Raw genomic sequence first — 15,371 nt, forward strand, 5'->3', positions numbered from 1 at the left:
TTATTACCAAAATCAGTGTTCGGTTCGAAATGTGTTTTATCGACAAATTTTGTTCAGCGATGAGGCTCATTTCTGGTTGAATGGCTACGTAAATAAGCAAAATTGCCGCATTTGGGGTGAAGAGCAACCAGAAGCCGTTCAAGAACTGCCCATTCCTCCCGAAAAATGCACTGTTTTGGTGTGGTTTGTACGCTGGTGGAATCATTGGACCGTATTTTTTCAAAGATGCTGTTGGACGCAACGTTACGGTGAATGGCGATCGCTATCGTTCGATGCTAACAACTTTTTGTTGCCAAAAATGGAAGAACTGAACTTGGTTGACATGTGGTTTCAACAAGATGGTGCTACATGCCACACAGCTCGCGATTCTATGGCCATTTTGAGGAAAACTTCGGACAACAATTCATCTCAAGAAATGGACCCGTAAGTTTGGCCACCAAGATCATGCGATTTAACGCCTTTAGACTATTTTTTGTGGGGCTACGTCAAGTCTAAAGTCTACAGAAATAAGCCAGCACTTATTCCAGCTTTGGAAGACAACATTTCCGAAGAAATTCGGGCTATTCCGGCCGAAATGCTCGAAAAAGTTGCCCAAAAATTGGACTTTCCGAATGGACCACCTAAGACGCAGCCGCGGTCAACATTTAAATGAAATTATCTTCAAAAAGTAAATGTCATGAACCAATCTAACGTTTCAAATAAAGAACCGATGAGATTTTGTAAATTTTATGCGTTTTTTTTTTTAAAAAAAGTTATCAAGCTATTAAAAAATCACCCTTTATTTTTAAATGTTTAATCTATGTTTTGATTTCTTTCAAATTACATTTTTTGAATTCAAGCAACACTATTTTATTTTTATGCTTAAATTCCCGATTACTTTTTTGGTTTAGTTCTTATCACATTCAATCGTGGTTTCCCGCATGAATCATACTCGTATAAACAAGATACATAGTAAGTACTTATACATAAATATATAGTATATGCATTTAATATCTGGCCTTGAGCACACAATTTTTTCGTTATGTTTTTATAGATTTTTTTTTTCACAAGAACTTCGCCCTAAGCACGTTTTATATAATATTTGACATTTCGCTTACCTAGCAACAGTAACTTTTTAGCATTGTTTAATTCTACATAGTGTCTTTCTAACTCCTCATTAATTTTCTGTTCATTGAAGTCCTCTTTTCCTTCTTCTCCTTGGCCACTATTCTCGGTCAACGAACCACAAGGACAACACCTTCGAACCATTTCCACACTGTTTCGGATCATTTTTATTTTTTTTTTAAGAATTTTCTAAGTTTTACCCAAAAATTATTTAATATTTGTTTGTTTAATTACTGTTAATTCGTTCTTGATCGTAACATAACCATCGCACTACTAAAATCGTGCTAATGAGTTCGAGCCGATGGATTCAACTGAGGTTTACTCACACATTTGTTGAGAGTTTCTGTGAAGTCTTTTCGATGATTTGTTGTGGGTGAGGAGAAAACCGCAAAGCTTATAAAGAGTGATCCATTTCGAGGTTACCTAATTTTTTTTTAAAGAAAAAACACCGAAACTTCAAATTTAATGAGGAATCTTTATTATCATTCGAAAGTACATCCTTTGGCCCTTATTTTTTGAAGATTATTTCTCTCAAATGTCTCAGATGGTCCATCCGTTGAGTCCAATAGGAACTGGCGCCATCTAGCTGAAACCAAATGTCGGCGAGATCACGAGCATTAACTTCAGGCATCAAATAGTCAGTTATCATGGCGCGATAACGGTCGCCATTGACGGTTACGTTGTCACCGGCATAATTTTTGAAAAAATATGGACCGATGACTTCACCGGCCCATGAACCACACGAAACCCTTGTGTTGTCTGTATGAAATGGCAGCTTTTTAATCTCTTCAGATTGTTCATCGTCCGAAATATCGCAATGTTGCTTGTTTATATACTCATTGAGCCAAAAATGGGTCTCATCGAAAACATAGAATCTTCTTGGAGCTTTTCAAGAACCCATGGAGCGAAGCGTCGTTGCATGGGAAGGTCAAGCGGTTTCAGTTCTTGCACAAGCTGTATTTTGCACGTTTTCAATTTACTTCCGCCGCGACTGTATGTCGAAGCATGCACGCACCGACTGGATTCACCGAGCACCTGGGGAATTAGAACAAAAATGTCAGTATTTATGTATTTTTACGAGGATATAAACCAGCTGGGTAGCGGCACCTTCCCAATTAAGGGACCGGATATTCCAGGTGCGTGACCTTAAATCGTTATCCTTAGTGCGTCTATCATGGTCGTCATCAAAAGGAGGGTCTCTCAACCGAGACTGTTTGTACTTTTTCTTTGGGAGCGTTTTTTACGTGGAGGGTTCCAAACCCAGCGCACAATCCTGTGGAGGGGATATTTTGCCTTCTCACTTTAACTCGCCTTCAGACAGATGTTCTTTGGCTACCTAGAGGATACTCGGTCTAGGTGGTTTTTATTATTTTATATATACTTGCAATTATTATTATAATGTTATTTAATATTTTTTACTTTGCGTAATAAAATTTTCTTTTTAAATAATCGTTAGTTTCATTTTTATATTCATCGCCATTTGCGCTATTTTGTTTGTTTTTGTTTTTGCTTATATGATTTTTCTTTTTAATTTAGGGTCATAATATATATATATATATTTTTTTTTTGTTTTTTTTACTTACATATATATTTTTATGTGAAAAAGGAATCATGAATATAATAGAATTACAAAAATGTCTGTCCATCATACACTTCAGATCAGATTATATTTCTCCAGATTTGAATGGAAAATGGTGTCCTTAACAGCTGTAAACACGATACGAATATTTTCAGTATCTAAAGTGGGATGAGAAAAAAAAATTTGATTAGAATTTAAAATATTTGTTGTGTGTTTCCTTTCAAGAAATAGTTACAGTTTCTTTTTTTGGATTTTCCAAAAACTATTTAATTCCTTTTTATTTTGGATCTTTTCAAGTACATACGTCCAAAAAAATATAATGCGTCATACTTTTTTGTTGTTGGATGTTCGGATTGTCATTATAATATATTCGAAATAGCAATAAAAATATTTACTGTTGTTGTTGTATGTTAGAAAAATTATAAATTGTTAGTCTTTATTATTTGTAAAAATACTGTCTCTCTGTATATACGAGAACTAGCCACTAAGCTTTTAAGATATCGCCACTAGAATCACTGTGCCCTAGAGATGAGCGATATGGTGATTTTTCGATATCTGTGATTTCAGTGATTGCTATTTTTAAATCACTGTGATTTTATATTGTTATTGCGATCGCAGCTAAGTCGACCTTAAACGTCGTTGTTGTTGTTGTAGCGGCAGATTCTGCCAATTTGACACTGTTTGGCCGAATAAAAGTCCTGATCTGTTCCACTTACGTAGACCCGACTATCGTGGAAAGGACGAAACATTTTGTCGTTATTGCGGCAAATTCTCTTTTGGCTCCTGTAACTCTAGTCAAGTTTTTTCGCCTTTCTTTTCACTACATTTTCACAAATGTTGGAGCGGTTCGGCTACCTGACACTTAGACCGTATAGCATAGTTCATTTGTATGTTGGTATGATGGTTTTCACACATTTCTTAGAAGGAATTACCATTAGGGTGGTGATAATTTGTTTGTTTAGAATACCCGCTTTTAATATTTTCAAGATCTAATAATTAACGGGAGTTTCCTAATCTTTGGGAAAATATTAAAACCCCGTAATTTTTTTATTCCATAATTTTTTCTGAAATTAATTAGTTAGAATTCTTGTTTTCATCACAAAAAGCTTTCATATTTGGTTTTAACAAGTAAAATTAAAAATTAATTAAAACAAATTAAAATATTCCATAATTCCATTTTGCTTACATTTCATCTACCACTTCAAACATCTGCTATACTTCACTTCTTTTCCTTGATACATTTCCTGCCATTATTAAAAATTATAAGAGCGTTACACTCAAAACTTCAAACCGCTATGACGAAAATGACGATATATATATATATGTATGTACAATACCCTGAAGAAAGTTGTTACTTTTCTGCTATTTGCTATTGTGATCGTAATTTCACAGGTTCGAACTGCGGTCACAGTTTTCGAACTGCTATCGCTATTCACAGGTTCGAACTGCGATCACAGTTTCGAACTGCGATCGCAATTCACAGGTTCGAACTGCGATCACAGTTTCGAACTGCGATCGCAATCGCAGTTCATAGAAGCGAACTGCTATTTATAAAATGTGATCGCAGTTGCGATTTGCGATTTTTCAATCACAGTAAAAAAATCACCGGTAGTGAAATATCGCTCATCACTACTGTGCTCATAGAGGATCACGTGAAATGCCTGTACAGTTTAATAAATCCTCAAGGAATGAAATTCGATTTCTTTTTGTCTTTTCCAGAATAATTTACATATGTAAGTTAGGGCTCTAGCCTAGTCTAAATGCACTAGAAATTTTACACACTCACATGTATAGTATACTTACCCGTGGCGCATGTATAATGTGTATAAATTTTACGATCTTTATCCACCATTGCCTCAAACATTTGGCGTATGAAATCTTTTGCACTGTCCGCATTTTGTTTGGGACCTGAAATGTCAGTTTTTCAAAGGATTTATGAAATTTTCAACTAACATTTTTATGTATAATAATTTTACTTAAGAAAATATATGTATATTGATGCATTTTATTGAACTTCGGATGTGAAAAATAGATGGCCTTAGCTAGACACCCAGATCTTCGGTTCAAAAAAGTTCACAAAGTAATTTTGCATGACCATCAAGTGAGGTTGCTCGAGATAGCTGAGACACTAAAGATATCAACTTAACAGGTACATAATATAATATTATTCACGAATATTTGGGTATCAGAAAGCTCAGTGCAACGTGTTTGTTTTTGGAAATGTTCAAGAGTAATAAACTCCAGTTTTTGCGTTGATTGTCACACAATGGAAGAAACCTCCATAATTTCACTCCGAAGTCCAGTCGACAGTGATCGAAATGGACTGTACACGATGAATCCGCGCCTAAGCGTGAAAAACACAATAGTCGGCTGGCATCTGTATTTGGGAATGCGCATGGAATAATTTTTATTGAGTACATTGAAAAAGGAAAGACCATCAACAATGAATTTGCTGATAATTGATGGCCGCGAACAAGTGTTTTTGATTGACACAAATTAATCAAAGAGGGACAAGAATGCATTGGTGATGAACCACGTCCGGAAGGCCATCAACATCAATTCATGATCAACATGTTAATAAAATAAGGGAATTGGTACTTGACGACGATTCACAGTTAAAGATCTCATTGGCATCGTTGAAATATCTGAGAAACCAGTGAAAACCATACTGAAAGAATATTTTTTTCAGCAGCAACAGCGTCGCGTTAATGCCTGTGCAACAATGCTTTCCGACTACCAGGATGTCATGAAATGTATTATCACTGGCGATGAGTGCTTACGACGCGGAAACAGACGATCAATCGACCGAATATCGTGGCAAAGGTGGGCCGAAGCCGAAAAAACAAAAATCAAGGTTATGTTCATAGATTATCGAGGTGTGGTGCACTGTGAATTCCTCCCGATCGGCCAAACTGTCAACAAGGATCGTATTCTGCCTATTCAGCAAACTAAAATGACCGCTCCGGGGAAACTGTTTTGAGTAATTTGAAGACCTTAAACGGAATTCCGGAAATTGACTTAACAATTGTTTCGACGATTGAATAAAACGTTGACAAAAGTCTGTTGGGCCCAAATGGGGTTACCTTGATGGGGATGACATAGATTTTGAAGAATAAGTTAAGAATTTCAAAATTACATATAAACAAAGTCTTATCATTTTTTCATAGTAGTATAAACAAAAGATTAAAAAGACATGCGTACCTTTATACTCCGGATAGTAGTCCACTAAGTGTGAGGTCACTATTTTCTGTTCCAGTAAATCCTTTTTATTTAAAAACAGAATAATCGAAGATTTATGAAAATAGTCGGTTGATAATATGACACGAAAGAGGCTCTTGGATTCCTCCATGCGGCTCTGAAAAACAAACCAAAACAGTTACTCCGTTACCTATTGATAGTGAACTACTTCTTAAGAATATTGGTATTCACAAATAATGTTAAATTTTATAAACCTAGAATTTCAATTTTGAAATATTATTCTATAAATTGTTCAAAATTTCTGAACTAAATAAATCGATAGTCTCAACAGTACAGCAATAAGAAATCGCGACCGTCTGTATGAATGTCTCGGTACAAAGAGTTAAAACGAAATGATTTGGTGGACAAGCTGTGAAGGAAAATATCGGGCGTCAGAATCGAGACTAGTTTTTGCAGTTATTTCACATGCTAACAAAAAATAGATCCGGTAGAAGGAAAGAATGAGACTTTACTGACTTTTAGTCAAAAGCGGGTCTTCCTGATTGTAACCCAGAAAAGCGAAGGGGACGAGATAATGTTAGTGAGGGTATTAAAGGTTCATATTTTTTAACTTCGGAAGTTCGTCAATACCGTGGTTGTTGTTGATCAGCATCCTACACACATTCTTATTGGCTTTACATTTTTCAGCGCTTCCCGATGTAATGGTATTTATTTAAATTCTAAAGTTGTCTCAGCCGTAGTCGGTGTTAAATTGATATACATATTTCTTACTTCAAGTAAAATAATTCAAAACTTTCGTTTCACTTACCAAACCTTCTTCCTCAATTAATGTCTGATCGTATTCTGAGAGCGATGCTAGAAATATGACAGCTGTCACTTCATCGAAACACTGTAACCAATTTTCTCGTTCAGATCGTTGTCCACCAACATCTATTATTCTGCAAATAAAACAAAAGAGATTTATGGTTAGTTGCCTCTATCATAGTTGCTTATGCAAACATATATTGTATAGGCAATCGGAAAGGTGTATTTACCGAAGTAACTGGCGTTTGTTACTTTTACGTTTCGTTTTGTTTTGCTGTGTATCGAAAACGTGCTCCACTATTTCAGTCGTAACAACACGTGAATGCAATATGTGATCATTTGTGGGTACGTAATCGGGCTGTGTGACACGATCCAACATATCAAGGAAGCTGTGTTAAGGTATATATTGTAAATTAGTGGATCAAAGTGCATTTTCAGTATATATGTATGGACATATTTTTAAAGAGTAAACCTACTATTTCGCCGAATCAATTATCTGATATTCCCTTCGTCGTTCATAGCATTGTTGTACCCCCGTATCAGCCCACAGACATTTTATGGTTAACAAAGTCATCTCGTCTAATTCTGTTACGGCGTCAACATTGGCGATCAAAATGGTATTTGCCATCAGCTGTAGGGAGGAAAAAAAATCATTAAGAAAATCATTAAACAGATTACAATTTGTATAATTATGTAAATGTATGTATTTTATTTGGAACATGAGAACAGTGGGTTCATATGAACCTGGATTTTGGAATATTTGTTTTGTACTTCAAATTCTCACTTTTATTAGATAACTTTCATTTAAGCAAAGGCGAAGTCTCAAGTCAAAGTCAGTCAGCCAAGGAGAATGAGAGAAAGCGAGTTCTTCAGATACAAAACCTTCAAAATTTCATAACCAACCACGTCGAGTTTTAAGTCCACAATTACCGATATAACATTGAGTAATATTGGAGGAGCCAACCGTAAAAAACGCTCCCAATAAAAACTAAGCAACAGCGTCGGGCGAGAGACCCACCTTTTAATGACAACAGTAGCAAACGTATTAAATATTACGATTTGTGGATATGCACCTGGAATATCCGGTCTCTTAATAGGGAAGGCGCCGCTGCCCAGCTGGTTGATGTCCTCATCAAAATCAAAACTAACATTACCGCCTTTCAAGAAGTGCGATGGACGGGACAAGGACTGAGGCGAGCTAGTCCTTGAGGCTTTTACTACAAAATCGTGGTGAGAGAGTGGATGAACATCTAGGAATAATCCGCATCAAAACGGATTTATTGAACATATCGCTGACGTTCACGCCCCGACGGAAGACAAGGCCGGTGCGACCAAAGAGGCCTTCTATGAGCGCTTGGAGCGCAGCTATGAGAGCTTTAATGTCAGGATGGGCTAAGAAGTATATTTGGCACAACGGTCGGTAAATTCAGCCTCCATGATGAAACATGGCCTGAGGCTGATCGACTCCGCCGGTGCCCGAAATATGCTTATTTGATAGATTCCAGCATAGAGAAATTTACAAAGTTACCTGACTGTCTGCGGATCAAGAAGCCACCAACCACATCAATCATGTTGTGATAAACGAAAAACACGTCTCCAGTCTTTTAGACGTGCGTACGCTCCGATGTCCTAACATCGACAAGGACCACTATCTTGTTGCAGCCAAGATACGAACCCGCCTCTGTGCAGCAAAAAAAACGAACTCTAACAAACACAAGGAAGCTTCAGCCTCGAGAAGCTGCAATGACAACAGACAGCCGAATGATTTTCTACTCAACTTGCACTCTTGCTATCTGAGAGCACTCATTAGCAACTCGGTATCAGAGAACTGTGGGATGGCATTTCACTAAACTAAACGATTGATTTTCGTAAAAGGTAAAAGAACAGCTGGTACGATGAGGAGTACCGTGTAGCAGCGGAGAGTAAACTGACTGCCTACCTCGCAACATTACAATCGACCACAACAAGTGCGGGGTGAGATAGATACCGAGTATTGAAGAGGAAAGCGAGACGCAATTGCAGAACAAAAAGATAGAGGCCGAAATGCGTGAGTATGGCGAGCTTGACAAGCTGGCCGACAAGGGTAATGCTCGAAAATAATGAAAGAAAATACTTCTCCAGCCTGCTGAATGGAAGTGAAAGGATTACACTACGAGATGGGCAACCCGATTCCCCAATCGATGACGATGGGGCAGACGATCCATTGCCCCACCATGAGAAAGCTCAATTAGCGATTACCCGTTTGAAGGACAACAAAGCGGTGAGAGCAGATGAATTGCCGGCCAAGCTATTAAAACAGTTCTTCTTTGTATAATATAGAAAGCATGCGCGATGATTGGAATTTAAGTGTGCTCTGCCCAATCCAGAAAAAGGGAGACCCCAAAATTGCCAACTACCGTAGGATAAGCGTCCTAAATATCGCATATAAGGTTGTATCGAGCGTATTGTGTGAAAGACTAAAGCCCACCGTCAACAAACTGATTGGACCTTATCAGTGTGGCTTCAGACCTGGAAATTCAACAATTGACCAGATATTCACTATGCCTCAAATCTTGGAAAAGGGCCGTGAAAAGAGAATCGACACACACCACCTGTTCGTCGATTTCTAAGCTGATGCCAGTAAAGAAGAAGTTTTCCAGTTTTACAGTGTGTTTTCAAAAAAGTTAGGTTAAATGAACTCAAACCATGAATAACGCAAATTAAGCTTACCGCATTTTCTATTTTGTCGTATGATATTCTCAACACATTCATGGCATTCAGCATCGACTGCATCGCTGTCAGAATATTCTGATGTATGACTCGCTTATATTCCAGGCGAGCGTCAGTGGAAAAACCTTCGCCGTAATTTATGTGCATTTGTTTCAAGAAAGTGGATTTGCCGGCCTCGCCAGTGCCTGTAAAAAAGATTGAATAATTTGAAAAAAAAAAACAATGGAGTGGAGTAGTGAACAAAAATTGAATAGCTAGGAATATAAATCAAAATTAAACGCTGCCTACATTTGACGACCACGAACATCTAGATCTAGATTAGTGGTGGAACCTCGTTTTTTGATAACCTAGTGCGCTGAATAGTCAGGATAACGTGCAGATGTCCAGATCTTTAAATTAGGAGACCGCCGTTTAGTGTGGTTTTAGATAGCTAAGGCAGTAGACATTTCAAAATAGTGCGTGGGTCATAACCTGGATGAAAATTGAGCATGAGAAACTTGTCGACGCAATAGGTGTCCCAATCCTTGTATTTTCCACCCGTGTTAATTATACTAATTTCTGTTTCCTAATTGAAAGTTCGATCGCAGGGCAGAAATTAGAGTCGAATGCGGATGCTACGTATATCGTCGACGTAGATATATATTCACATTTAGAAAATTTTTCGGATTAGTCACCCTTCAGACTAAAATGAAATAAATTCAAGATAATAAAAATTTTGGTTTCTTATAGTGTAAATACTATCGGAACGCCGACTATATTTTTAATAATCGTTTTCTGCTATAATCTTGCTCCATATTACCCCTTTGTGAAGTGATCCCTGATTATCTTCCGACAATTGAGTACTCTTCAAGTTATTAATCCGACTCCACACAGCTTATGAAGTGCTTTCGTCGCAGAAATGATTCCAGATTTATGGAAGTTTGTCAGTCACTGGCGGAAAACGAAGTCAAATAGGAAACACTTTTTTTAATGTTTGTCAAAGTACTTAACCCCATTTGATCTCTGCTACCCTTCGAATAGCTCATCGTTAACAAGTATATAGCAAGCTCTCACAATATATTCAAGATTTTGTGATTATGTTCAAAATTACAATGTGTTTCTTATTTTCAATTCAGTTTATAAATATTTTTCACTCTCTGGAAGCTTTAATTTTGTGAATTTGCCTTCTATATAACGGGATTAGGGAAGAAAAACCAATATTAATCATCTCAAATTGTTTTATTGTTTTTCGAAATATTCTCCATTAAGATTTATACACTTTTGCAAGGGATTGAAAGAATTGACTGTCAGTTTTGCTGGTTTCTCGAAAGACAACTGCCATACAAATAGTGGTGAACGTGAACAAATTTCTTTTACAGTCAAAGGTTCATGCAATATTGAATGTATGCTAATCCCACTAATGCTCATAGTTGTTTCAATCTCACGATAGGTCACATAGCGAACTTGCAATATTAGTTTGTGCTCCAATAGTGTCCGGAACAACGACTGATTTTGGGCGGCCTTGACGAAATTCGTCTTAAAGTGATCTACGACCTCGATTGGATTCATCATATCCTTGACGGAGTTTCATCGCTAAAAATTTGTTTAAGTTTATCGATGCGCTGTTGCTGAGATAACCCACGTCGAAAGTTGTAAAAAATAAACGCGCGAAATTGTTTGCGATTATATCCATCTTTTGACCGAGATGAATATTTAAAGTTACTGTAAACAACACAAATAGCGCCCGTATATGAAAACGATTTGCATGTAAATAACATCAAAAATGTCTAACTTTACGATAAAGTTGTGAGTTGCGAGATTGCAACACTAGTGTTGCCAAATCTCGAAATATAAAAGGTAACCCACGTAGAGTATAAACATATTTCTCACATGTTGTAGGTAAGTAGCGAGTACAGCGTATAAAAAACGTTTAAGTTCACGGAAATCGGCTTACGAATGGTGTCAAATTGTGGTCTCTGTTTCCTTTCCGTTCTATACAAACATATTTATTCGCTTTTTGAATTTTACATTATCGGTTATGATCCTAAATTTGTCGCCGCCGGAAACTAGTATGCATAGCTAAAGACTACCAAATCACTAACATATGCTTACTTCGGACCGGTCTCTTACAAACTGAAACCTCCATAAACTCTTTCAGCGATTAATGCAGTAGGGTTGTAGCGACTACTATTCTCAAAACAAGAACTCAAAATACACACATAACCTTGCACAATTACAGTGTGGATACGGCAGCGGGTCAAACACTTACTTATCCAAGCTTGACCCTTTGGTATACGAAAGTTTTTCTTGCATGACCCTAGCCTTTATCACACAATCCTCCTCTTCTAACACCCTTTCCTTTAATTCGACCTTATTGCAAAGACTTCTTTTCATTAGCTGTCTCCGATACAACTACAACGTCAACTATTTCCAGCAACACTATTTTATATGTAAATGCCCGATTGCTTTTTTGGTTTAGTTCTTATCACATTTAATCGTGATTCCCCGTATGAATCATATAAACAAAAAAGTAGATACATAGCAAGAACTTATAAATATACTATTATTCATATAATAAACTATTCAATACAGTGAATATTTCATTTACGAATAAAGACGAAATCGTTTTTGTCGGTTTAAGAATCCAGGGTATTGAAATTTCTATGCAATTTGACTCCTATTGCTAATTCAAGAGTTCGTGTTATGTAGAAATTCGAGTTATAGAAGTTTGTGTTATGTAAATTCTACTGTATCATATTTTTTTGGGGAATTTTGAATACATGCGTATGCTTAGAAATATATACAATGAAACAAACAGGCACTGACGAACTAGCCTTTCTGTCCAGTTATTGCAGTTGCCCGCTTTATAGATTGTACATACTTAATAAATATCAAAAAATTGTGGGATCGCTCACAGTGTGCTAAATTTTGCTAAAATCGATTCAGTAGTGTAGGAACGCGACACTTAATTTTTGTATACAAAGATTTGCCATTTTCGCTTACCTAGCAAGAGTAACTTTTTTTCACTGTTCACTTCTTTAGTGTCTCTTTTTAACTCCTCATTAATTTTCTGTTCATTAAAATCCTCTTCTTTTCCTTCCTGGCTGCTATTCACTGGCCTCGAACCGCAAAAGCAACAACACCTTCGAACCATTTCCAGACTGTTTTGGTTCATTTTTATTTTTTTTTTAAGTATTTTCTAAATTTTACACAAAAACTATTTTAATATTTGTTGGCTTAATTACAGTTAATTCATTCTTGAGCCTAAAATATCCATCGCAATACTAATATCGTGCAAATGACTTCGAGCCGATGGATGCAGCTGGGTTTACTCACAAATTTGTTGAGAGTTTCTGTGAAATCAGTTCGACTATTTGTTGCGGTTGAAAAGAAAACTGAAAGCATATAAAGGGTGATCCATTTCGAGGTTATCTAATTTTTTGAAGTAAAAATACAGAAACTTTAAAATTTATTTTATTATCATTCCAAATAATATTTTTTGGCATTTATTTTTTGAAGATTAACTCTTTGAAATGTAGGCCACAGCTACGTCTCAGATGGTCCATCCGTTGAGTCCAATATTATTAACTGGTGCCTCTTTGTTGAAACCAAATGTCGGCGAGATTACGAGCTTCAATTTCAGACATCAAATAGTCGGTTATAATGGCGCGATAACGGTCACCAGTCTTGGTTACGCTCTCACCGGAACCATTTTTTGAAGAAATATGAATCGATGATTCCACCAGTCCACAAACCATGCCAAGCGTTATTTTTCTGGATGAAATGACAGCTCCTGAATCTCTTTAGGTTGCTCTTCGTGCCAAATGCGACAATTTTGCTTGTTTACATACCCACTGAGCCATAAATGGGTCTCATTGCTCTGAACTTCTAGGAACTTTTCAAGAGCTCATAGAGCGAAGCAACGTTGGGCTTGGGAAGGTCGAGCGGTTTCAATTCTTGCACAAGCTGTATTTTGCAAGCTTTCAATTTTAAATCTCCACATTATATACGACAAATCGTTTCAAACGTCAGCCCGAGTTGCTGCGAACGGCACCGAATCGACTCTCCGCAGTCTTCGTGTACACTCTCAGCTACGGCTGCTATATGTTCTTCACTGCGTGCTGAACGTGGTCTATTCGGTCGAATATTATCTAATGATGAATGTTGTGACTCAAGATGGGTGATGGTGTTGGCTCAGTAGGCCGATTATGTTGACCATACGTTGAGCGAAGCGCGCGAAACACATTCGTTACAGAACGTGAATTTTTGTTTAAAAGTTAAACGATTTGTAAACGTTGTTCAGGCGTAAGTTTTTCCATGCATAAATGCTAAACAATAGTGAACAAAAATAAAATGATCTGTGATCTGTCAAAAAAAGCTATTGAAAAAAGTATGTGTGCTTAGATTAGAAAATGTAAATTATAGAGAAGGTATATCATAGAGAAGATATGTTCTCTGCTTGGATCACACGTTATAATTATAAATACGAAACTGAAGATGCTCAGCAATCAATTCTAACGAAACTTGCTGTTGCTGTAGCGGTAAAAAAGGACGCGCCTTAAGTAACTTCGAGAAATGGTGTAGATTTGACAGTCCTTGTGCGGATAAAAATCCGCGTCCGTTCCGGTTACTTAGACTCGACTGACGTCGAACTTGCTCCCAACGTCTGCTGCAAAAACTCACCTTACAATCTTCATCTTCATCTTACTGCACAATCAATGAAACGATCATATTTTTAAGTTATTCATATTATTTTTATAATATTAAGTGTACATAGATAATTTTCTTTAATTATCTAATACAAGTTTTTTCAACTTTTCTGTTTACTCAATTTGTATTTGCTTTACTTATTCGAAATTTACTGCGTTGCTACAGTTTTTCTTTTTCTTTTTCATTTTTATTTATTTATTTTTAAATTTATTTTTACGCCTTTTAATGTTATATCAATTATCAATTCCCAAGGGTAAAAAATATACATAGGTATTGTTAAAGAATACATAGTTGCTAGTGACGTTATTAACTATACTTTATTTTATTTTTAATTTTATAATTTTTTATTTGGTAAATTTCGCGTTTTTTTTTAATTATTTTTGTTTTGTTTCCTCTTCTTTTTTTAATTTTGTTTGCATAGCATCAATTATGCGCAAGTTTGCTTAATATCGCAACTAATTTTATTGTATTAAAATGCTACGTTTCAAAGTTATAATTAAAAAAATATAAAAATTAAATAAAATAAAATTTTTTTAAAATTCTGAAAAATTAGTAAAAAATTAATAAAAACGTTATTTTTATACACATTACTTTGGTAAAGCAATTTTCCCACTTTTTTCTTATTTATTTATTTCATTTTATTTTCTTCTATATATATATTAATTTGTATGTATTTATGTATATGCACTTATGTAAGTAATATTCTTGTGATTATAAAAAAGCACTGCTATCATTTGAAATTACAATTACAATTATGATTACCGAACGAGTGCAAGCATTACCGCCCGATTTGGTGAATTCACAAGCATTTAATGCATTTGCTCGGCGTTTCAACGACTCAATTAACCGGTGCGCGTGCACACGACGGTCGGTCGGTCGGTCGGTCGGTCGCACGTCTGTAAATCACGCACTTTTATGTACTTGTTTTGCGGTGGTGTTTGCTCCCAAACCGTTATGGATGGAGACGATTTGTAATTCACCGTTATACCATAACGATTTGAAGCTTTACAAATTTCCTCTCAATTTTCAGTTTTAATTTATTTTATATCGTGTATTCCAAGCCTCTTTGCATAAGAATGCTGCCATGAGCACTGAAATACTTATGCTTCCTTATTCACCATACCATTCTTCTTACAATAGTTTACTGTTATATTAGTTTTATTTATGAATAAATTTTTGATTTTTCATTTCTTTTAAATATATTAAATTTGTATGCTTGAAATTATAATTTTTTATAATTTGTTTTATTTTTCTTTTTTACTTGATTCAAGCCTGAGCCGATTTGCGC

At 36.1% G+C, this 15,371-nt stretch overlaps 2 protein-coding genes across 10 annotated transcripts in view; both read right to left on the bottom strand.

Moving 5' to 3' along the window:
- Positions 1 to 12,833, bottom strand: part of LOC105222909 (guanine nucleotide-binding protein subunit alpha-11-like) — a 33,101-nt gene extending 20,268 nt beyond the window's left edge. The window contains exons 1-8 of one of the 8 annotated variants that reach the window (XM_049453523.1): positions 10,385 to 10,542; positions 10,194 to 10,324; positions 9,683 to 9,959; positions 9,395 to 9,579; positions 7,162 to 7,316; positions 6,916 to 7,074; positions 6,690 to 6,819; positions 5,885 to 6,038 (exon numbers count right to left, since the gene is read on the bottom strand). In XM_049453523.1, the coding sequence (XP_049309480.1) occupies positions 5,885 to 6,038; positions 6,690 to 6,819; positions 6,916 to 7,074; positions 7,162 to 7,316; positions 9,395 to 9,579; positions 9,683 to 9,701 (802 nt within the window). In that variant the 5' untranslated portion in view covers positions 9,702 to 9,959; positions 10,194 to 10,324; positions 10,385 to 10,542. Of the gene's footprint in view, positions 1 to 5,884; positions 6,039 to 6,689; positions 6,820 to 6,915; positions 7,075 to 7,161; positions 7,317 to 9,394; positions 9,580 to 9,682; positions 10,050 to 10,193; positions 10,325 to 10,384; positions 10,543 to 12,376 lie in introns of those variants that run through there. The other 7 variants (XM_049453516.1, XM_049453522.1, XM_049453519.1 and 4 more) reach the window with 7 other exon arrangements.
- The window catches only part of LOC105222892 (G protein alpha q subunit), a 49,929-nt gene that overhangs the window by 8,009 nt on the left and 26,549 nt on the right, over positions 1 to 15,371 (bottom strand). Inside the window, exon 10 of one of the 2 annotated variants that reach the window (XM_049453531.1) lies at positions 2,744 to 2,841. The exons of the other annotated variant lie outside the window; for it this stretch is intronic. Within the exon in view, the coding sequence (XP_049309488.1) occupies positions 2,759 to 2,841 (83 nt within the window). The 3' untranslated portion in view covers positions 2,744 to 2,758. Of the gene's footprint in view, positions 1 to 2,743; positions 2,842 to 15,371 lie in introns of those variants that run through there. 2 annotated transcript variants of the gene reach the window in all.

Source organism: Bactrocera dorsalis, chromosome 3 (assembly GCF_023373825.1).
Source record: "Bactrocera dorsalis isolate Fly_Bdor chromosome 3, ASM2337382v1, whole genome shotgun sequence".
Taxonomy (NCBI): domain Eukaryota; kingdom Metazoa; phylum Arthropoda; class Insecta; order Diptera; family Tephritidae; genus Bactrocera; species Bactrocera dorsalis.